Source organism: Xenopus laevis, chromosome 8L (assembly GCF_017654675.1).
Source record: "Xenopus laevis strain J_2021 chromosome 8L, Xenopus_laevis_v10.1, whole genome shotgun sequence".
NCBI classification, from domain to species: Eukaryota; Metazoa; Chordata; class Amphibia; order Anura; family Pipidae; genus Xenopus; species Xenopus laevis.
The window spans coordinates 49,684,191-49,707,352 of NC_054385.1; the positions used below are offsets into that span (position 1 = coordinate 49,684,191).

Here is a 23,162-nt window from a genome sequence, read left to right on the forward strand (position 1 = left end):
ATGGGGTTCACTGAACCCATCTAAAACACAAAAGCTCTCTAAGGCTACACATTTATAGTTATTTCTACTTTTTATTATTCATCTTTCTATTCAGCTCCTCTCCTATTCACATTCCAGTCTCTTATTTAAATCAGTGCTTGGTTGCTATGGTAATTTGGACCCTAGCAACCAGATTGCAAACTGGAGAGCCGGTGAGTAAAAAGGTGAAAAAGTTAAAAAACACAAATTGTAATTGAGTGCCCTTATTCAGTGTCAGACTTGTCCTCCTAGAGTCCACCAGAGAACCTGACGCCCAAGGCAATGTATATATAGTGCTATTGTGCTACATGTTGGCGTTATATTGGTTTAAGATGGTAATAAGGGCTATACCTACGTTGGGGCCCACTAGGGTCCAGCCCACAAAGATATTCTCTGATTTTATGAGCAATTTTGGCATCCCCCATAGCACAAGGTTCATCATGGACAACTGATTCACAGGGAACCAGTCAATTTTAACCAGATCCATAGCTAGCCATTTTATCTGCAGGTTCATTTAGCTGAGGCACTGAGAATTCACATGTTCCCAAGAACTAATCCCGACCTACATTTTTACTTTTTTTTTACGTTGCCATAGAACCTCTGACTTCCTGTTTACTTCCTGTTTACCTGATACCACAGTGGGATCTGTATTAACAGTATTTTTACTCAGCCTCTCTGGTTGCAAGCTCTCATCTAACTCTTCAAATGAGTGTAATTTGCACCAAATCTAGACTTCCAGACCATTTTCATGTAGAGATTTCCTAGAGGGAAAACATTTGCCTGGAACTAGTGATAGATCGCAAATTATCCAGTCAGAGCCTGAATACAACGAAAGCTTTGCTTAATAATATTGCAGGTTTTGTGGTTCTTTTAGGAACATTTTATACTGCTTGGAAAGTGTGTGTGTAGTTAGAACACCGAATGCTCAGGACCTGGGGTTTTCCAGATAATGGATCTTTCCGTAATTTGGATCTTCATACCTTAAAGGGGTGGTTTACCGTTAAGGTAACTTTTATTATGTTCTAGAACGGTCAATTATAAGCAATTGGTTTTCATTATTTGTTTTTTATAGTTGTATAGTTATTTGCCTTTCTCTTCTGACTCTTTGCAGCTTTCAAATGGGCGTCGCTGACTCCCTTCTAAAAATACAAATGCTCTGTAAGGGCAGGGGCACACGGGCAAATTCGGGGAGATTTATTCGCCTGGCAACTAATCGTCTCCCCGAACTGCCTTCTGCCTGCTAAAATGAAAAATCGAAGTGCCGCGAGTGCCATTGCGCTGGCGATTTTTGGCTGCTGAATAAAAAGCTAAATAACTCAAAACCCTTCAATTATAAAAAATGCTCTCTCCCTGCTTCTCCAGCCAATGGCCCTGTCTATTGAGGAACTGCTCTAATAACAAAGGCAGCTCTCAGAATTCTGGTTGTAAATTTTCCCAGCATCCCTAGACAGCCAATACCTGGTTACGCTGAATCTCATAGTTTTAGCAGTGGCTAAAAGTGAATGTTTTTATACACATAATAGATTTCCTCAGTGGTGCAGTATATCAGTTTAAGTGGAATTAAAAGTTACACAGATACTGTTTCCTTGGATTTCCTTTATCTGAATCTGCTCAAGGCTTTGCTCTTAGAACATTCATTCGGAAAAAGCCTTTTTTTTTGTTGATATCGGCAGACGTCAGTATGTAATCGTTGACTCTAACAAGGTATGAAGACATTATTTCTGCCTTTTGAGTCAGTATTGGCATCACTTCTAGTACTAGATCTTTTCCAGCCAAGTCTTTGCCACACACAAACCATTCCCATGATGCAAACCAGCACCATCTGTTGCCTCCTCTTCAGAAGCAGTGAGTGCATGTAAGGCAGGAATGTCCAAACTATATTGATTTACCTCTCATGGAATCCCACAAGCTGTTGAGTAGTTGTACAATTACAGATGGAGGACCACAGGTTAGTGCTGTGTTTGTGTGTAACTTAAGGGATACTGTAATGGGAAAAATTTTTTTTAGCAAAATGAATCAGTTAATAGTGCTGCTCCAGCAGAATTCTGCACTGAAATCCATTTCTCAAAAGAGCAAACAGATTTTTTATATTCAATTTTGTAATCTGACATGGGGCTAGACATATTGTCAATTTTCCAGCTGCCCCAAGTCATGTAACTTGTGCTCTGATAAACTTCAATCACTCTTTACTGCTGTACTGAAAGTTGGAGTGATTTCACCCCCTCCCTTTTCCCCCCAGCAGCCAAACAAAAGAACAATGGGAAGGTAACCAGATAACAGCTCCCTAACACAAGATAACAGCTGCCTGGTAGATCTAAGAACAACACTCAATAGTAAAAACCCATGTCCCTCTGAGACACATTCAGTTACATTGAGAGGGAAAAACAGCAGCCTGCCAGAAAGCATTTCTCTCCTAAAGTGCAGGCACAAGTCACATGACTGGGGGCAGCTGGGAATTTGACAAAATGTCTAGCCCCATGTCAGATTTCAAAATTGAATATAAAAAAAATATGTTTGTTCTTTTGAGAAATGGATTTCAGTGCAGAATTCTGCTGGAGCAGCACTATTAACTGATGAGTTTTGAAGAAATTTTTTTTTCCCATGACAGTATCCCTTTAGTTGTCCAACTTGGTCTTATCTGACTAATAAGGAAACAATTATTTACCACCCTGATTGAATTTTAGAGTATTTGCTGCACTAGTGATTATCACCATAGGTCGATGAACTTTTTTAACAGTATGATTTTTTTTGTAGGCTATACTAGACAATAAAATAATTGTTTACTTTTGCATTTGTGCATGGGGAATGCCTGAAAAGCAGCACTTGCATTTCCGTATAGTTCTGGGCCTACTGAATCTTTTTCACTTTAGATCAGCCTGTTAAACTATTAGAACTTGTCTTTGCCTCCTGCGAGAGCTTCTGATGTCTTTATCAATTTGCTCTGTAGCCTAAATACTGCCAGACGGCATTTGCTAACAAACAGATAAAAGCAAATTCACAACAGCAGCCCCAGACACAAGAATGTCTGTTCAGTGCTATGGCTCCTTGGTTGCACTACAAAATAGTGTGTCACACAGCCAGAGAGAGCCTCTAATCAGACCACCCACCTATTTGTATTGTTGCATATGTGCACGCATATTCCTAGATCTGGGTGTAACACGGGGGCTGAATTTGCTGCTGGTTTTTTTTTTTGCACTGACTGCAGTTTTTGTTTAGCTTGATGGAATACAGAGAAGCTCCCAGCATATGTTAATGCGGACGGGGGTACAATCTTGTGACCTGTAACTAATAGCGACCAATCATGTGAAGCTACCAAAGATTCCAGAGCTCACATTTGAAAAGCTTGGGCTATCTACAAATAAACAGCATTAATTGCTCCATTAGGTGTTTTGCCCTGTTGGCTGATATATTTCGATTGGGAGGGAATGCCTGCATAAGGAGAGAATTGTTAGAAATGAGCAAGAGGATTTATAGAAGGCAGAAATAACTGTCAGATGTGAAAAAGCTTCATTTTCTGTGCTTGTCCCAAATGACCTTGCTCCAAGGATAAGAAAAAAGAGGCTGATGAAATGAGTCCACAGATGGCAAGTGATCTCAACTCGGCAATAATGAAATGACACACGGAAAAAAAATTGGAGCGATACAGTTTATAAATACAATAAGGAAAAAGGGGATGGCAGAGTCCCTCACATTTTACTGTACAAAGTGAGTTTTACAGCGGCAGAGACATTCTGTATTGCTCTAGAGAAAGTATATTATTCTTACAGCATTAATCAGGGGTAGGGTTGCCACCTAGCCAGTATTTTACCGGCCTGACCGGTAAAAATGATGCTTGACCCCCAATGTTATTAATAGGGAACAAATCTAAATTTATAGGAATGCTGGTGGCAACCCTAATCAGAGGGTACTGCATCCTGTATTCTGTAGTGTACCCCCGACATAAAACAAGATGTATGTCTTAGATAAAAGCAGTGTATCCAGGTTCTGTATCACTGTGGAGTTAAAAAAGAGGAGAAAACAGAAGGGAGGGAGGGCAGCAGATAGGAGAGGAGTGGAGCAAATAGGATGAAGGAAGGATGGGTGGGAAAAGCAGCACAAACACAAAGATAACCAAAGATTTTGGATGTTTGATGATACATAGAAGAAAGACTATTTTGTCACAATGATAAATGCATGTATCAAAGTTTATACAAACTAGTGTTACGGACTGTCAGCTTTGTCAAACAAATAAGCATGATCAAAGAAGTATTTGATAGGTAAGGAGCACGTCATTGTTTTTATATGCTGTGAAAGCTTAAATTCAGTATACCCTCTTTATATATTGGGTTCAAAGTTACATAGTTAAATCGGATTGAAAAGACAAAGTCCATCAAATTCAACCCCTCCGAATAAAAACCCAGCATCCATACACACACCCCTCCATATACAGTACACACACCCTGCCTTACACTTGATTTCTCCATAAGCCTTCAATGATAGATGTAAGCATAGGTTATTCTTCACATGGAGCATCATTTGTCATTGAGAGCAGCCATGACAGTACTGACAAGTTAACCTCTTGCAAAGACTTGGATGCAACAGTGACCCCTGGGAAAGCCTGCCTGTTGTTAGCTAGCAATTACTTAATTAAAGCCTATTGACAGCTTTGCGGTAGTCTAAATTACTAAGAGAAAGGAATCTTCCCGAATCAGTTTCTTACAGATTGACACATTACAGTCGTGTTTAGGTCCTACAGCTACCATAACACACTCACACCATTTATGTATGGAAATGGCATGTTTCTCTGGCTGGTTGCTGAAATTGTTTCCAAATTTGTTAATTTTACTACACTCCAGATTTTGTAAACTAGAATCACTAGCATCGACTGATACACCATGTTGGAGATGTCATACTAAATTTCTGGTGTAAACTGAAATACAATTATGAAACATCATATCTGTTCTCAGTTGTATTTAATAACACAGAGGCCCCATTCCAGGGGGAAATGTAAAATGCAAAAAGAAGAGCAAATGTAAATAATAGATAATATGCAGGGATGGGATCCTCCATATTGTCATGAAATGGGTGAATACTGTTGAATACGGGACTTTAGCTAACTTTGTTTTTGTAATTAACTCTGTAATTTACTCTGTAAATAGCATACTACGGTGTTTGTTTTCTGGATCCCAAACTGCTGTTGGTTAAAACCTATAGATAACCATTTAATGTATATGTAAGAAGGGCACAAATCTTGAGTCAGAGGGTGTAGTAGCAGAGGCAGCTAAGGAAGTTTAGCTGCACCTGGCTGCCGTACATGCACATCATATAGAAGGACAATCAAGGTTGCAGTTGATTATTTGCTTCACTTAAAGGCTTGCCATGATCTCTGCCTGCTCCTCTTTCCAGGTGTGAGAATCTTCTCAGGGTTGCTATCAAAGCATTTTTTTGTTTTTTTTGCTTTGTTTGACTGGATGTGCCAGAACCACAAGGACAGATTAAAAGACAAACTTAAAAGAAAGTTCCTTACAATTGCATCTAGTCATGGATCACTTACAGCCTTCAAACAAAGCCTCAGGTAACTGACAGCCTCTGAGATAAGCCCACAGACCTGAGCTTGATACTGTTCTCACGTAGCTGAATATCAAGGGAAAGTAGACACAATGGAATCAATCGAAGGCCACTTTATATCATATCAATCAGTATATCAAGCCAAGAAGAAAATAAAAAAGCATAGTGTGATAGTTCAAAAGGGATGCTAATGCTGGCATAATACATATACTCTTTATAGTATGGCATGCCCTGGTTCTGTTAAACGAGATACCCAAAACTATGGCAATATTGACTTTCCACTATTGTCAGAACAGTTTTGCAGAGAAATTTAAGGGTGCAATGCCCCTTTAATACTGTATATTAAATGCTCATTTGAGGCACAGTACATTGGAAGCTATATACCACACCAGTAAATTCTACTAATAAGCCCATCTTTATGTTATACTAGGTTATGGATTTCTATTTCTCATACAAATCAATGAACACTGAGCATTAACATAACAGGGAAATCTTGTAATTCAATCTCGCTTTCGATTTAGGGAAGAAACCATTAGGCCCTCATGGTGCTACAAGTCATTGGTACGATTACAGCTGGATACACGAATAAAGGCCCCTCCGTGGGCTTCACCTTCAGTAAATCTAATCCATTCCTAAGAACAATTATACTTCATTTGGCTTGCTACGTAACATGTGCTGACCTGTACACCACAGAAACAACAGAGGCACAATTAACCTGGTCCCAGTAGATATTACACCATTGCTTATACCGTATTACAGCTTAATCACGCGGATACCCTTCACTGCATTTAGACGCATTCTGTTACAATAATGCGAGGCCTGGCTGGGAGGTTAATCGACTCTATTCCATTGTGTTGTCTCCCCTGCTTTCTTAATTACACAATTTCTAGCTGTTTTGCATTACAACTAAAGCTGGTTTCCTATGCGTTTTTTAAAAACCCTGTCTAGATTACTGTTATACCATGTTGATGTTTATTTGCTACTGCAACAGAGCCTCCTGGTACCATAGGAACAGATAAATATAAGGTTTGTATGTGTTAATAAAACATATAATGTACCCCCTGCTGTTACATATAAGAAGTCACGCATGCCCATAAAAAAGACTTGGGACTAATGGGACTTGGACACCATACCTCCCAACATTTTGGAAGTAAAAAGAGGGACAAAAAATTTTTTTCCGCATGTAGCGCAGCAATTTTTTGACCACACCCCTTTCTGTGGTCACACCCCCTAATTACCATGTTTGTTTTACAAAATTTGGCAGGTTATGAAAGTTTGAAAATATTTTTCCTTACTGTTTTTGTGTCTCAAAATTGTTACAAAGTATCTTATTTGCACTTGTTAGCTGTTCTGGGCTCTCTGCTAAAAGCCAATTAAGTGAGAAACTTTGTTTCTTTTTCTGGCTGTTCAGTGCAGAGAAAAGAGGGACTTTCCAGTACAAATGAGGGACTGCGGGTTGAGCTGTCAAAAGAGGGACTGTCCCTCCGAAAAAGGGACAGTTGGGAGGAATGGGACACCAAGGTGATATCTAATATCCTGATATTTTGAAGTAGGTGGTAAATCATCCCTTGTGTACATAAAGTGTGGGGCAGTGCGTGGGAGGAGGGAGAGGAGGGCTAGAAGTATGGGAAATTCATGGTGCTCCAATCGTTCTCTGCCTTACATAAAGGTGTTACTAAATAAGGTGGCAGCTAGTTAACCCTCAAAACACTTTTTCGCACTTCACTCTTAGGGCTAGTCCACACAAGGAGATTCGGGGAGATTTTGTCGCCTGGCGACTAATCGCCTTGTCTTTTGAGCGACTATCTCCCCGAACTGCCTCTGCGTTTTTCCCCATAGGTTACAATGCAAAGTCACCTGCGCTAATGCACACGCGGCGATGCGTTTTCTATAGTCGCCCGAAGTTGCCTCACTGAGGCAGTTCGGGGAGATAGTCGCTCAAAAGACGAGGCGATTAGTTGCCAGGCGACAAAATCTCCCCGAATCTCCTCGTGTGGCCTTAGCCTAACTGTAGACATCTGAACAATATGCAAAAAAAATCTCACTAGTTTAGGCTAAATCACCCCGGTTTGCCAGATGTAAACTGGTAGCACAGCCCCTGGTGTTTGGGTCAATTGATGCTACTAACAATATTTCTTTGTCTCACCAGATATATATACACATATTATATAGTGAATAAAGTGAATAAAATCTACTTTTGTAAAATATAAGGCTATTACAAGTCACAGAGGCGTTCCATGACTATATAAAAGCAGAAGGCACAAAGACCTCAAGGCTCTTGTGTATTATAGTACAGGTATGGTATCCGTTATCTGGAAACCCATTATCCAGAAAGCTCCCAATTACAGAAAGGCCGTCTCCTATAAATTCTATTTTATCTAAATAACAGGGCCAGACTAGGGGAAGGCAGAAGAGACACATGCCTAGGGTGCAACAAAGTGGGGGCACCAAGCACATACTTTTTCTTTCAGCCTACCCCTGGTCCGGATCCTTTCTCACTTGCACCCACCGGCACTCTCCTGCGCGCTTCTGTGCGCAATCTCTTTCCCCTCGACAAATAAAAATATCGGGCGCACGTGAGCAGTTACGGGGCGCATTCGCACTCGATCCCCTGTCGGCAAGCGTGCAAAGCAACCGGCTGGGTTGCCTTTGGTGCCTGGCTGGTTTGGGCCCGGGCCTGCTAAATAATCCAAATTTTAAAAAATTATTGTCTTTTTAAAATAATAAAACAGTACCTTGTACTTGATCCCAACTAAGATATTATTAATCCTTTTTGGAAGCAAAACCAGCCTATTGGGTTTATTAAGGGGGTTATTTATTAATATCCGAATTTTAAAATCTCAAAAAATTTGAGTTTTTAGTGGAAAAAAATCAGTCGTTTATTATACCCCGATGCTGTAAAAAGTCTGTATCCGAAAATCCACCTTCTCAGACCAGTCGAGGTCCTATCTAAATATGAAGGTTTTGTGGTCTGCGCAGGTTTAGCCCAAAAATCCGACAGCTTCGGGGTTTTTGAGCAAAAACTCAATTCGTGAAAAAGTCCAAAAAATTCAAGCAATTCAGAATTTTGCTTGATTTTATCGAGTTGTTATGAATAAATAAGCTAAAATTTTTAATAAAATATGAGATAAATTCAGATTTTAGTAAACAACCGCCTTAATGTTTAAATTATTTTCTAGTATCCGTAATGTATGATGGCTCAAATTACAGAAAGATCTGTTATCCGGAAAACCTCAGGTTCCGAGCATCCTGGATAACAGGTCCCATACCTGTACTATTATTTTCTTAACCCTATCAGGGCAAATTGCTGAAAAACGGAATATTCCCATCAGAGAGGTGAATAGTGTGGCTAAATACTTCTTTCTATTTTACCCACATTTAAAATCAAATGTGTTCTTCCCTGCAGTCCTTAGGAGATTTGCTTCTTGGGAGATGAGAGAATAGGCAAGGGGTTAATGGTTTCCTTGTAAGTAGATAACAAAGACAGTGTTTTGTTATGTAGCCTTGCATTGCTTATTAGGATCGTAAAGGTGTACTGCACTTCCCACTAGTGGCGAAAAAACCTCTTTACACAAACCGACCATCTTTTGTTTGCAAGATTCAAAAATGTATCAGGGACTTCGTTCTTTTTACATATCAAAATGATTTTTGGGCTCCCGTCATTCTGCATCTGTTTCTCTCCTAAACACAAGCTCTTCTGATCAAGAATGGTCAGGAAAAAGGGGAATCAAGATCAAAATAGACAGATTTCAAAGGGCAGAGCCCTGGGGCTTTCTCTGGTTCAAAAGATGACCAGCTAAGCATTTCTGTAGCAGAAGAGAGAAATTCTCAGAAGATATTAATATGTGGTGGACATGTTCACGAGAATAGAACCCATTGTTATGATTTGTTAATGGAATGGCCACGAGCAAGACATCAGACTGATTTCCATGGCATTAAACTAGTTTGCTTTAGAACGTCCGCACGCAACCTAGGCAAGTTAGGGTGGAACTTAAAGAGCCAGGAAGGATTCTGGGAAGAACCGTGTAACCTCTCTTTTATGTCTAGTATATACAAACTAGATCCATCCTCTTTCAAATATTCCCCCAGAGGCGATTGGTATGATTCAAAGCTTAACTGTGACTGCAGAATAATAAATTCTATCTGACACAGAGGCAGGGAGCCAGCTTTAAAACCACTGTGTGCAATACGACACTGGTATTTACAGGCATCATATTAAGCAATAAAAGGAGAATGGCTAAAGATCACCTACTGACATACTTGCACAGATCAATAAACCTCATGACTGTTCATCACGTTCAGTGTCAACTATTAACAAATGCATCTTTTTCTTTTTTATTATTTCAGCGGCTGGGCTATATTATTACTAAAGAAAATATTTATCTAACCAAGATCTTCAGGTTTCAATAAACAGGCTACGATTGAGTTGGGTTCTCATTGATTTCAAATAGCATGTGGGAAGAATCTGTTTCCCAGTATCTGTATTGACTTCTTTCCTGACAGACAACACAAGTTTAGTGTGATGAATCATATTCTATAGCAACCAACAGCTGAAATTTCTTTTAGGGTAATTTTATGCATTTGAGCCAGGCAGTTGTATACTGTACAAGACCATAATCTATTGTACACACTGCTAATATATGGCTGGAAATCTCCCTGACATTGTCACATGACCTGCATTGCCCCCATTAATACTGAAGACCCTTTTCTGGTGTTAAATTGTAGTAATTTAACTAAAACATATGTTGAAATTGACATTGCAAACATATACTTTTTAGCTCCCCCCCCCAGCAGTAGAAAACAAGGAGAGCTGAAAAGTGTCTTTATTTGGTAAATGCGTGTACAGACATGGGATCTATTATTCAGAATATTTGGGGAAATCATTTTAAACTGAATCATTTGCTTAAAATGGAGTCTAAGGTCTTCTCATTTTCCTGTACACTGGGTTTCTTGATACTGGATCAGTTTTGAGCGGGCTGATTTTATTCTGAATAACAGACTTGTAGAAAAGGTCTAGTTCTGAACTTTTCCGTTCTCTTTCCACAACTGAACCAGGATATATTGTCAGGGGAAGTGAAATGGTTAAACAAAGTGCCATTCTTCACTTAAGAGACCTCGGTTTTTTCAAGCGTTATCATGGCTCAAATGTCCCCAGCTTCCTTTCCGGAGAATTAAAATCACATGCAGCTTCCTGTAGCCTGCTTTACAGCCAGCAATGTGTGTGAGTGTGTTTGAACAGGGCTTCTATCTTTAGCAAAGCTGGAATCCTATTTACTCATTTAATTGCTATGGTGATGTATTTAAATTTAAGATGCCATTTACTTGATTTTCACTTCTCTATAATTAAAGTCCCATTGTCTTCTTATGTTTTTGTTTTCTCCCAATTTCCCAACATCTATACAGCCTGCATCCTCAGTACAACACCTGTTGCCAGTAATATTTTCTGCCTCTTGCTGCAGCCTTTAGTTCTCTGTTTCTTAAGGTTGGTTCAAGGGGCGATCCTGCCCAATTTGCCGCCCGAGGCGGCTTTTGTCGCCCCCCCGCCTCCCCCACGGCACTCACCTTCACCGCCAAACGGGGGTCGGGGGGGTCCATGACACTAGTGCATAGATCTCAATTGCACTCTCTGCATTAGAAGAGCTGAATTTGCCGCCCGAGGCGGCTTTTGTTTTTGCCACCCCCCGTCTCCCCCACGGCACTCACCTTCAGCGCCAAACGGGGGTCAGGGGGTCCACGACACTAGTGCAGAGATCGCAATTGCGATCTCTGCACTAGAAGAGCTGAATTTCCGGGTTGAAAACCGGAAATTCAGCTCTTAGTTACCAGGAGCGACATTTTTGCCACCCCTGGTAACCAGGGGGCGCTGCCGTCTGAGGCGAGTGCCTCAACTCGCCTCATTGGCGGATCGCCCCTGGTTGGTTCACATGTTGCAGAACTATAGAGTGACCAAATCACACAATTTTGGCTCAAGGGTCTGACTGAAACTAGTCCAGCTGCCTTTGGCATGACCACCCTAAGATTCATTTCAAGGAACAGTAAAATCAAAAAAGAAAAGTGTTTTAAAGTAATAAAAATGTAATGCAGTGTTGCCCAACACCGGTAAAACTGCTGTGTTTGCTTCAGAAGTGTTACTATCGTTTATATAAATAAGCTTCTGTGAAACAATGGGGGGAGCCATTTAAAGGAGAATAGGCTCAGGTTACACAGCAGATAAGCTCTGTACAACATAATGTTATCTGCTATCCACTATTTAACCTGTGCCATATAGTTTTTTTTCAATTTCTGCCATTGCTACACAGCAGCTTGTTTATATAAACAATAGTAGTGTTTCTGAAGCAAACACAGCAGTTTTACTAGTGCAGAGCAACACTGCGTTATATTTTTATTACTTTAAAACACTTTTTACTTTACTTTTTTTTTTGATTTTTCTGTTCCTTTAAGATTAGGAAACATAAGGAAGCTAGGGGTATACGCAAACTTTTGATTTCAAACGTGAACATTTTGTGTAACAGAAAGTTGTTAAATGTTACTCAAGCCTTTAGCTTAAAAAATAAGAGTATTATAAAAAGTAGTAATATTTGATAGTTTTACAGTAAATTTATTTAATTATTCTTGGTGGAAAAAAAAATACCTATGTTGGTGGAATTATTAATTATTACCTAAAACTTAGAAGCTTGGTCATTTAGTGCTTTGCTGTGAAAATCCATATACCTTTTCATCTTTCAGAAATCCCCTTCTGCCTTAGTCATTTTCAATCAGGATGCCCCCTGTCGAGACTGGCATTGTTTCTGGCAGCTGGAGTGGGGAACAGCTGTTCCATCAGTTGTGGCACTGTTAATGAGTTTCACATAAGTGCTAAGATCTAATCTTGATAATTGATTAGGGATCTCGTATCCCTTATCTGACACATGGCCATCACAACACTTATCACACAAATAGCTGTTGCTGCAAACGGCATTCAAAGAAAGAGAATAGTGTCCCACAAACATGATACCGCCGAGCACAGGTATCTTTCCCAAGAGTCCCATTGTGTAAACAAGCACCCCAAAATCTTTGCCATTTATTTATCTGAGAGCATATGGCTACTTTAGCAAGTATAGTGTGGCTTTATAAAGCCAGCCTAGAATATTATCATTTTCTTTGATGATAGATTGGCCTCACTATTTCATTGGGGCTTAAGACTTTGTATTCATCAAGGCAACCAGTTAGAGCAGAGACACACGGTCAGATTCGGGGAGATTAGTCGCCTCGCGTCAAATCTTCTCTTTTTCGGGGGCGACTAATCTCTCCAAACTGCCTTCCCCTGCCTTCCTGCTGGCTAGAATTAAAATTGCCGGCGTGAATCTGTCGCTGCCCCTAAGGCAGCTCAGAATAACCGAACACAAACTAGCAGCTGAAACAGAAATGTGAACTAACCTATTGTGCTGCATGTTACTTATCAAGTATAGTAAAACAAAGATACATATAAAACTTTATTGTTGTAGTGTTTACTTCTCCATTTCGGTTGTACAGTTCAAGTCCAGAAGTATTTGAGCTGGTAAATAATTAATAAAATAGGTTCGTGTGCATGGACTAACCATCACTTCTGGATTTTAGGAAGGATCAACTAAAAGTAGCCTAAGCTATTTGTTATATTTAAGGACTAAACAATTCATGGTACTTTGCCAAGAGCAAATTGATAACAGGACAGAACTATTCAACAGGTTATGTTTCCCTTTCCTTCTTGTGGGCATGTAATTATGTCCTTTTATTTATATGACTGGTAAAATAATTCACCAGAATCTCCTTGTGGACTAGAACTTCGACCCTTAAAGGGGTAGTTAACCTTTAAATCAACTTTTAATATGTTATAGAATTACTAATTTTATGCAGCTTTTCAACTGGCCTTTATTTTTTATTTTTTTTATAGTTTTTGAATTATTTCCCTTCTTCTTCTGGCTCTTTCCAGCTTTCAAATCTAAAAGCAAATGCTCTCTAAGGCTACAAATGTATCGTTATTTATACTTTGTATTACTCATCTTTCTATTCAGGCCTCTCCTATTCCTATTCCAGTCTCTTATTCAAGTCAATGCATGGTTGCTAGGGGGATTTGGACCTTAGCAATTAGAGTGCTGAAATTGCAAACTGGAGAGCTACCAAATGAAAAATTAAACAACTCAAAAACCACTAATAATAAAAAGTGAATACCATCTGCAAATCAGTCGGAAGCAATAGTCGCTCCAAACTAAACCCTTCCTCCTTCACTCAGTTCCACTCAAATCCCGGGGTGCTCAGCCACCAGCTCCCCAGCTGTATACATTAGCAATATTAAAAAAGATAGGAGGCACTCCGGATAAAATGAAATGTTTATTCCAACAGTAGATGGATCCACATGGCCTTTACGCTTTTTGGGATTAAGGGAGTTTTTTCCAGAAACAACTAAAGCGACGTGGATCCATCTACTGTTGGAATAAACAGTCTTTATTCATTCTATCTGGAGTGCTGCCTATCTGTTTTTATATTACCATCTGCAAATTGTCTCAGAATATCACACTCTACATCATGCTAAAAGTTCATTTAAAGTAGAACAACGGGCAGGTGCATGCATTTGGCTATGTTACCTGAACATGCCACTAATACCATATATTTGTGGCAAAGTCAAGTAATTAAAAGATGTGAGCTGCCTTCTATAGATTGTAAACTCTTTATACAGGGCCCTCTTTACCTCTTGTATCTGTTATCAGTTGATTTTTGTATGTAATTAGCTTGTTTGTATACTCCTATTTATTGTTGGCACTTTATAAATACATGTAAATAACATGGCACTAGACACTTGTCCTGTGTCAGTTACAACAATACCAGTTGCTTCTCACAAGGGTGTTGTAAGGTCTCCTCATTCAGCATTACCTTTATAAGAAGAGGTCTGCCCTCCACACAAAAAACAAGATAATGTTAAAGAAGGGCAAAAATATTTTGAAAACCGCCAACCTTTTAGGCATTTATCATACATTGTTGAGTTGGAGTAAACAGGATTGCCCCAATATTATAAGGAAAATTCAATTTAGGTTCACTCATGTGGAAAAGTGAAACATTTTTGGAAGTTTTTCTCTTGTGGTTTTTGGACATTTCCGTTAGATTTCCATTGCACAGCATCATTGTGTCAGTGGTTTGAACATAGCCTTGCAATGGGAAAGGATAGGGAGATTTTGAAAGTGATTTCAAGTGAACAACACAAGTATCGAGGCTGAAAATCTTCAGTTAATGGATGGAAAGCAGCAAAAGGGAAGTTGGTTTCCCGCTTGTGTGAAAGGTTAGAGATGTGAGCAGTTAGATCATTAGGGTAACTACTCTCCTGAACATTGCAGGTTTCTATATAAATATATAAATATATCATGTATATATATATATATATATATATATATATATATATATATATATATATATATATATATATATGTATATTTATATATATATATATATATATATATATATATATATATATATATATCATGTCAACAGCTGACAATAAACACACTGTTGAAATATTTTGAAACACAATTGAAAATATATTTTTCTAATAGAATGTGACATTAGATAATCTCATACTGAGTTAATAAAGTCCATCCCTCTGATGCATCGATGTGGTGCTCCTACAGAGGTAGCCTGGGCCAGTGCAGCTTGCAGAGAACAGGAGCACAGGACCCAGGGTCTCAGGAAAGTGATTATAATCACTGGGGGTGCCTAACATTTTGTAGAGAACAGGAGCACAGGGCCCAGGGTTTCAGGAAAGTGATTATAATCCCCCAGTTATATACCTTATGTTCTCCTTTAAAAGGGACCTGTTACCCTAAAAAAAAAAAAATCCAAATTATTTTTTATCATGTTAGCTGAGAAAAATAAAACTTACTTACACTACATTTATTATTTAAATTTTGTTTCCATCAGTCTTGGAGTTACACAATCACAGTACGCAGGCAGGAGCCATTTTGTGGACACTTATTAAGACATGTTGTGTATCACCCCAGAATCTTGGGTATGCGGCCTAATGGGGGACCTAATGCCCATACACATTGCCCTACACAACTATTGAGTGCGATTAGGGAGGGGAATTTGGGGAGAGCAGTGACATCTAGGAAGTGTTGAATGAAAAGTGAAAGTAATCGACTGCCCACCTCTATGCCTCAGGCATAGAGGCGGGGTAGGTAATATTTGACTGACAGCTCAGATATTTAAGCGCCTTTATAACATGTATAGATGCTTTAATGAAAAAAAAACTATTTGTGTTCCATGTTTAATTTGCAAATGACTTTTGTTATATAGCTTTTTATGTGTAGGTGACAGGTCCACTTTAAGGCACACAGGACTACATTGAACAAAATGGAATACCTAGGCAGGAATTAACTATGGTGCTCCATTGTGCTTATACAGCTGTTCTCTGCACTGTGCACCTTACCAGTGGCATAACTATAGAGGAATCAGCCCCAGCTGTTATAGAGGGTGGGGGACAGAGGGCCTGGCCACGGGGCCTGCTTCCATCCTCCTTGGGCACTCTTCTGTGTGAGAGTCAGTGGGCAGGGCATGCAGGGTTGGACTGGGTCATTGGGACACCCGGGAAAAACTCAGTGGGCCCCAGACCTCATGGGCCCTTCCGAACCCAAGCCGCTTCCCAATGACTCTGGACTCCCCTGATCACAGCAACAGAGAAAGAGACGCATTGTGGAAGGGAGGGGGGTAAGTGTTTCCAGAGTCACCCCAGTCCGTCTGTAGCTGGAGGCATGCTAGCTAACAGCGAGGGTGGGGCTGGGGGGAGGGGAGAATGCCAGGCCCTTCCAAAGATTTCTTTGTGGGGGGGGGTTTTGTCTGTGCCAAGTTTTACGTCACTGCACCTTACTTACACAAGTGTGAGGGTTTTAATAAATGAGCCTTCTCGTTAATTTACTGTTCTGCAGCTTTCAAGTTTGGAATTTAAACCATTATGTGGTTGCTAGGGCCTCACAGATCTAAGCAGTTAGGCACTGTTTGGAACGGCAGGATTGAAAATGAATAACAGAAAGATAATCAACAAAACATAATAATAATAACAACTAACCTCACAATCTGTCTCCCTAATGGTTGCAAAACAGGAGGGAAGAAAGCAAGGCAGGCAGGAATTACCATGAAAAGCACAGTTCTGGTGTTGGTTAATCATAATGTTGTTTGTCAGACATGAGATATGCGTGTCTTCACATTGAGCGAGCCGTATTATTTTCTGCTTAGCAGATCAACGTTATTCAACCGAAGAGTAAATTTTACTGGAAAAATGCTGCAAAAGATTAGTAATTGTCATGATCAGATTGTTTTATATTTTTTTTTTCTGTTTTTCCCTTGGCAGGATCTAAGTACTGGAATGGTTCCCAGAATGCAAGAACCAGGCTCCATACCAAGTGCAGGCCCCGGGCCTACTCCTCCCACTGCTAATGGCTACATACGCAATGCAATCCTGAAGGAGCAAATCATGAGGCGGCAGCAGCAGCAGCAACAGCAACAGCAGCAACAGCAACAGCAGTTGCAGGTATGAGAGAAATACATTTACTCTCTTCAATATACGATTCTAGTTTCTAATGCCAGTATGTAACAGTGCCTAAATAATAAAGTAAACATTATCTGACTGGAAACACATTACCATTCAATCAGATCCTCCTCCCAGTTAACCCAGAAAAATATTTATAATTGACAAATTCCATCCTGTTTCTTTTAAGCTGCCAGTTTCCTGCAACTCTCAGCACAGATATGGGATTCTTTAACTGGAAACCTACTATCCAGAAAGCTCCAAATTACGGGAAGGCCTTCTCACATAGATTCCATTTTAATGAAAAGTTCAAAATGTGAAAACATTTGTACTAAAACAATTCCTTGTACTTGATCCTAACCAGTGGCGGAACTATAGAGGAATCAGACCCCGTGATCGTTTGAGGGCTTTGGGGGCAGAAGAGCCCTGACAGTGGGGTCTGCTTCCTCTATAACTTTAAAGGACATGTAAAGCCTACATTTTCCTACCATGTATATAAGTTGGGCATATTTTCCCCACCCAGGCCACGTCATTTGTACTGCATATATCCCCTCTATTTGCCAGTGCCATGAAATTTTCCTTAGAATAGCAGCTTTTACCCTGCAGCCATTTTCCCTCTGACACATTATCAGTAACACTGACATCTGCAAACAGTACATGTATGTTGTAAAGTGTATGCAATGCAGAATGCAGGTTTACACAGGCACAACTACTTTTATAAAAAAAAAAAAAAAAAAAACTCTGCTGGGGTTGAGCCCTGTAATGGTTAGGCTGAGCTCAGGAGAGGTGGTTAGGAGAAAAAAATAGGATTAGACACCTAGAGCAGAGTTTCTATGGAAACCAGCAATGCTATTTCTTTATTGGCTGTTAGACTGGAGGGTGTGTTTAGTAATCTGAGCTGAGAAGAACTGAGCAGGCTCATAAGTCAACAGCCAAAGCAAATTCCTGAGGGAGGGGGCCGAGTGGGAGGAGAAGGATTTCTAAGTGATTAAGGGGTTCACTGATTAAATTTTTGTGGAGGGGTTTACATGTCCTTTCAATCCCCCCCCCCCCTTGCGCTGCACTCTTATATAACTTGTAGGCGCAGCTGGAAGCAGAGGGATATGGCCAGGCAGGTGAGCGGACAGGTGGAGGGAGGGCTGGGTAGGTATGTGCCTCCAAAGATTTATTTGTAGGCGGCCCACACACCATTGTTACACTACTGATTCCCAACTAAGATATAATTAATCCCTATGGGAGGCAAAACAATCCTAATGAACTTCATGTTTAAATAATCTTAATTTGTTGAGATCCCCATACCGAAAGACTCCTTATCCAGAAAACCCCAGGTCCCCAAAATTCTGGATTACAGGTCCCCTACCTGTATACCCAACAGCCTTTGATTGCAAGAGAATTCTGGGACACACAGTTTACCCCTAAACAAGAGCAGGTTGGACATACCACAATAACATATAAAAATCATTCCCCTGATGCCCCAATGACAGAGTAAGGATGAAAATAAAAGTATTGGTTGAGACCTGTCGCCTAATGTTCTAGCTCAGTAGATCAGTGTCGCTGACCACACAAGGCTGCACTGACCTTCTGTGGATAAGCTATCAAACACGTACGGATGTTTCTGGAGCAATCTAGTATATGTCACATATCCTCAGTGTCAAATGGAAAGTTACTAAAGTACAAGAAATTGGCTGTGATGGATGCAATGAGAACACAGCTCTGCCTGCACACTGCAGCTTTTCAGTAGTACTGAAGGATGAAACATTTTATAAATAACCCGTGTCAGTTAATACATGTAAGGAACCATAATGCTTAGAACAAGTTGGTGTTAGCATTTCTCAGACCATTATTTTAAGATTACAGGCCTCATTTGCCAACACATGGGCTAAAACATTTATTTTAACCGAAATTCAGCAATCCTCCCCCTAAGATTTCCATTGTGATAATGAGCCCCTCAAAATAGTGTGTGCCAAACCTTGAGCATGTTTATACAATGTAGAGAATATGCATCACTTGCATTGGTAAATCACGCATATTAAGAGTTGCAGCAACTCTTTTTCTTAGTCTGCATGGGTGCAAGTGGCATCATTTCGAGTATAGAAACAACAGTAACGTGGCATTCATTAAATCAGTCACATGTAGGTTTGCCACCTGGCCCGTATTTTACCGGCCTGGCCGTTAAAAATGATGGTTGATCCCAATGTTATTAATAGTGAAAAAAGATAAATATATAGGAAGGCCGGTGTTTTTTTCTAGAAAAGGTGGCAACCCTAGTCGCATGTGTAGGCACAATAAGCAAAAAAGGGAACCCTAGTAGTAACAATTCCTTTTGTGTGCCCTTAAGTTTGCACTTGGTGTGCAGTTTCATGTACAGTAGTTCACCAACATTTTCTCCTTTTGAGTTTGTATGTCTTGTGGTTGGTGGATGCAGGTTGCAGATCCTGTATCTATAGTTTATGATGGTTGGAGTGAAGGCCGCACAAACTCAAGAGGAAGAAGAACTGAGAGGCTGATAGACTTGCCTCTGATAAGAAGATAAAAATTATCACTTTTTTTTCTTTTTCACAGGAAACCATTTTTAGCCTTATGTTTGTATATGATTCTTTTATTAATGAACCTACACAGTGGGGGAAATATTATTTTCATTTTAACTAGAAACCCACTCTGCAGCACTGGTTTATTGTGCCAACAAACTAGCCAACATTTCGGGCCAGTGCCCTTTCTCAAGCCTCAGAGATTGTACTATTCTTTTCATTTTAATTTCATTTTATTTTAGGTTAAGCACCGGCCAAATATGATGAGTGTGACCAATGAGCAACGCAACACCTTTGTTACCCAGCAGATGAATCAGTTTCAAAGTAAGTCCAGAAATTAAATCTGTACTGTTTCAATTTGCAGTTGGACTCCTTCATTGTATATAACACATAATGGGGGAATGGCTTATTATAACAGATTAGTCTTCTGTTGTTCAGACTAATTACTGTCCAATAAGCTGGGGAGACAAAACACTGATAGATTTGAATTGCCAACAGTGTTTAATAGTCTTAGTCCTTTCCTGAAATCGACATTTCCTTTCTTGAAATCTACACATTTTAACGTTTAATTCTTTAATCAAAATATCCATTCATTTCTGTATTTACACAGGGAATACATGCACTAAAGGGAACACGTAAATGTATTCCTCTTACTTAATTAAAACAGTAATTTCTCACTGCCTCCTCCTCTTGTGTATCTTATAGGAAATAACGTACCAGCTCCAATTTAAAAGCATTCTGTTTTTTTAATGGATTTCCGTGATTTTATAACGTCACCTTGCAACAGGCTTTTATATAAGTCATGGAATGCCAACATGACCTCAAATAGAGTAGAAGCCACATTTTATGTTTTTCAGGGGACCAGAACAAAAAGGTGTACAATCCAGGAAATTTAATATGGATAATATATTGGTGGGACCACAAAAAAAGGTGTAAAATGAAAGAAAATTTTAAATCAGGGGATGTAAAACTGACATACAGGTATAATGTTGTTTGAGAAACTATCAATTTCAATGCAATTTTACAAGGACCATTACTAATAATATATTTTACAGGCTTTTGTGTATGATATACACCAAATAAATAATACACTGTATAAATAGTAATGGGTTAGCTGTTCTGCAGTAGTCTAGTTTTTAAAATTTACATTATGTTCTACAGATATTCCACAAACTCTCCGCACTGACTGTGTCCAGCCAATGGCAACACCTGCTCAAAACCACCGCATGATCGCATCATCCCATGGGCTCATTCAAACCAGTATGGGCTCTGGAATCACCCAAGCAGCTATTAACCAGAACAGTGGCCCTATGGTTATGATGCCTCACAACACGGGGAAACAGCAAGGAATGTTCCCAGGATCATCAGAGTTCAATATTCTTCTTCGGCAGAACCAGAACACCATGAACATAAATTCTGGGTGCCAGACAGTCCATAGCCAATCCACAGTACGACCTGGTATGACCTTGTCTGGATATACAACCAGCTCTTTAACAAATCACGTGGCAGCACAGCAACACTTACAGCAATCCAGCATATCCAGAATTCCTAATGTGTATGCTAACTCCTCTTCTCAGCTGTGGACGCAAGCTGGAGTTTCAAGACTATCAGGGCAACATCAAATGGACCCCAATGTGCAACAATTCTCTAACAACCCACTCTTTTCCAAACAAAGTATCAGACCAAACATGGCAAGCCAGCAATTTCCTCACCAAGCTGTGGTTCCTCCAAACCAAATAGCTCCCGGGGTCCAGATACGTCAGATGCAAAAGCTTGGCCTAGCCCACTCAAATCAAGGAGTAGGGTCTATTAACAATCCTAACCTAGGGAACAGTTTATCAAGGGGGCAGATAGCAGCTATCAATGCCATGAAAGCAATGCCCCAAGGTGTACCTACGTTTAACCAAATAAATCCTGGTCAACTGGGCCCACCTTCATACGGACATTCATCAGTCCATGTACCAGAATCTTTTGATCGAGTGAGTTCTGGTCCAGACATGCACCAGTATGACTATGTTCAGGCACACAATAACTCTATGCTGTCTGCTAACTGTAATGAAGCTGACTTTATTGATTGCCTAATGAAAGGCGGAAGTAGCAGCAATGTAGATGAAGACTGGCTCCACAATTTAACAATACTGGATGATATTCTGGGGCAACACAATCAAAATCCTGGACCCGTCTAGTGCACAGCAAAACATATGAGAGGAACAGCCATCCCACTTGAAATCAACCCATCTTTCAATACAAAGATTAGCCAGGTGGCTAATATTGGCTGTTTTTTGTTTTGTTTTTTTGTCCTGAAAAATGTAAATATTTAAATATTTTATAAATTATGTTTTCCAACAGTATATAGAAGTATTGATACTTCTGTGAGTGGCTGTAAATAACCTTCTTGCATAATGTTTTGTTACATTATAGGATTTTCATTTCTAATACCTTCTTTTAATATGCAAATATTATTGTTAGTTTTGGTAATACTGTGTATTACAGCCTGAAATAATTGTTATGTTTTTTGACATAACACACGTAAAGTAAGAGGTGTTGAGCAAACTAATGGAAAGTAGGTATCCCCACTCACACTGGAACTCTTACTTTTAACGTGGAATCAAGCAGTCAACCGTTTTGGCCTTACAATATTTAGTTTATTTTGTAGGTAACTTTCACCATAAAGGCACACTAACCTTTAAAAAAAAATTACCTCAAAAAAGAATTATTTGTTAACGGTGCCTCATACACAGAAACTCATATTTTACACACAAATATGATGTTATTTAGTTATGTGTGTCCTCTTTTCCCACCTATACTATTATTGTAGGTCTGTAGAACTGATTATGCCATCTATTAGGGTACAGATATGGGATCTGTTATCTGGAAACCCGTTATCCAGAAAGCTCCGAATTACAAGAAAGCCATTTAACTTTGACTCCATTTTCATCAAATAATTCACATTTTCAAAAAAAAAAAAAAAAAATTCTAGTACCTTGCACTAGTACCCCTAGTACCAAGGGGGCCCAGAAGGTATAGGGGCCCCATGAGGCCCTAATGAGTCATTTCGATATGTATTGGTAAAACAGGACAACCTCCGGATATTTTGGGGGCCTTAAAATGTATTTGCTGTGGGAACCAGTAACATCTAGTTACCCCACTTCTTGCACTTGATCCCAGCTAGGATATAATTGATCCCTACTGGAGGGAAAACAATCCAGTTTGTTTGTTTGATATTTAAATTACTTTTAATAGATTTAGGGGATTATTTATTAAACCCAAAATCCTAAAAATTCTGATTTTTCGGACCTTAAAAACAAAAATCAGAATTTTTTGGGATTTATTAAAGTCCGATGGTATGAAAACTCTGAAATCGAAAACCCGCCAGCTCTCTGGGTCCTGTGTTAGTCAGTGGGGAAGGTCCCAGTGTCTGCACTGCTGTCAGTACCGATATCCAATGATTTTGGGGGTTTTGGGCCAAAAAATAAAAAAGCTTGTGGTTTTTGCGGTAAAGTCTGAAAACTTCTGACTTTTCGGGCAAAGGTCCGAAGTTT

The 23,162-nt window shown here is 39.6% G+C and overlaps 1 protein-coding gene across 1 annotated transcript in view; it reads left to right on the forward strand.

Annotated features, from left to right (window-relative positions):
* mamld1.L (mastermind like domain containing 1 L homeolog) overlaps positions 1–22,591 on the forward strand; it is a 133,112-nt gene extending 110,521 nt beyond the window's left edge. The window contains 3 exon segments of the mRNA NM_001092523.1: positions 16,916–17,095; positions 19,863–19,944; positions 20,782–22,591. Of these exon segments, the coding sequence (NP_001085992.1) occupies positions 16,916–17,095; positions 19,863–19,944; positions 20,782–21,806 (1,287 nt within the window). The 3' untranslated portion in view covers positions 21,807–22,591.
* Positions 22,592–23,162: the final 571 nt, after the last annotated feature.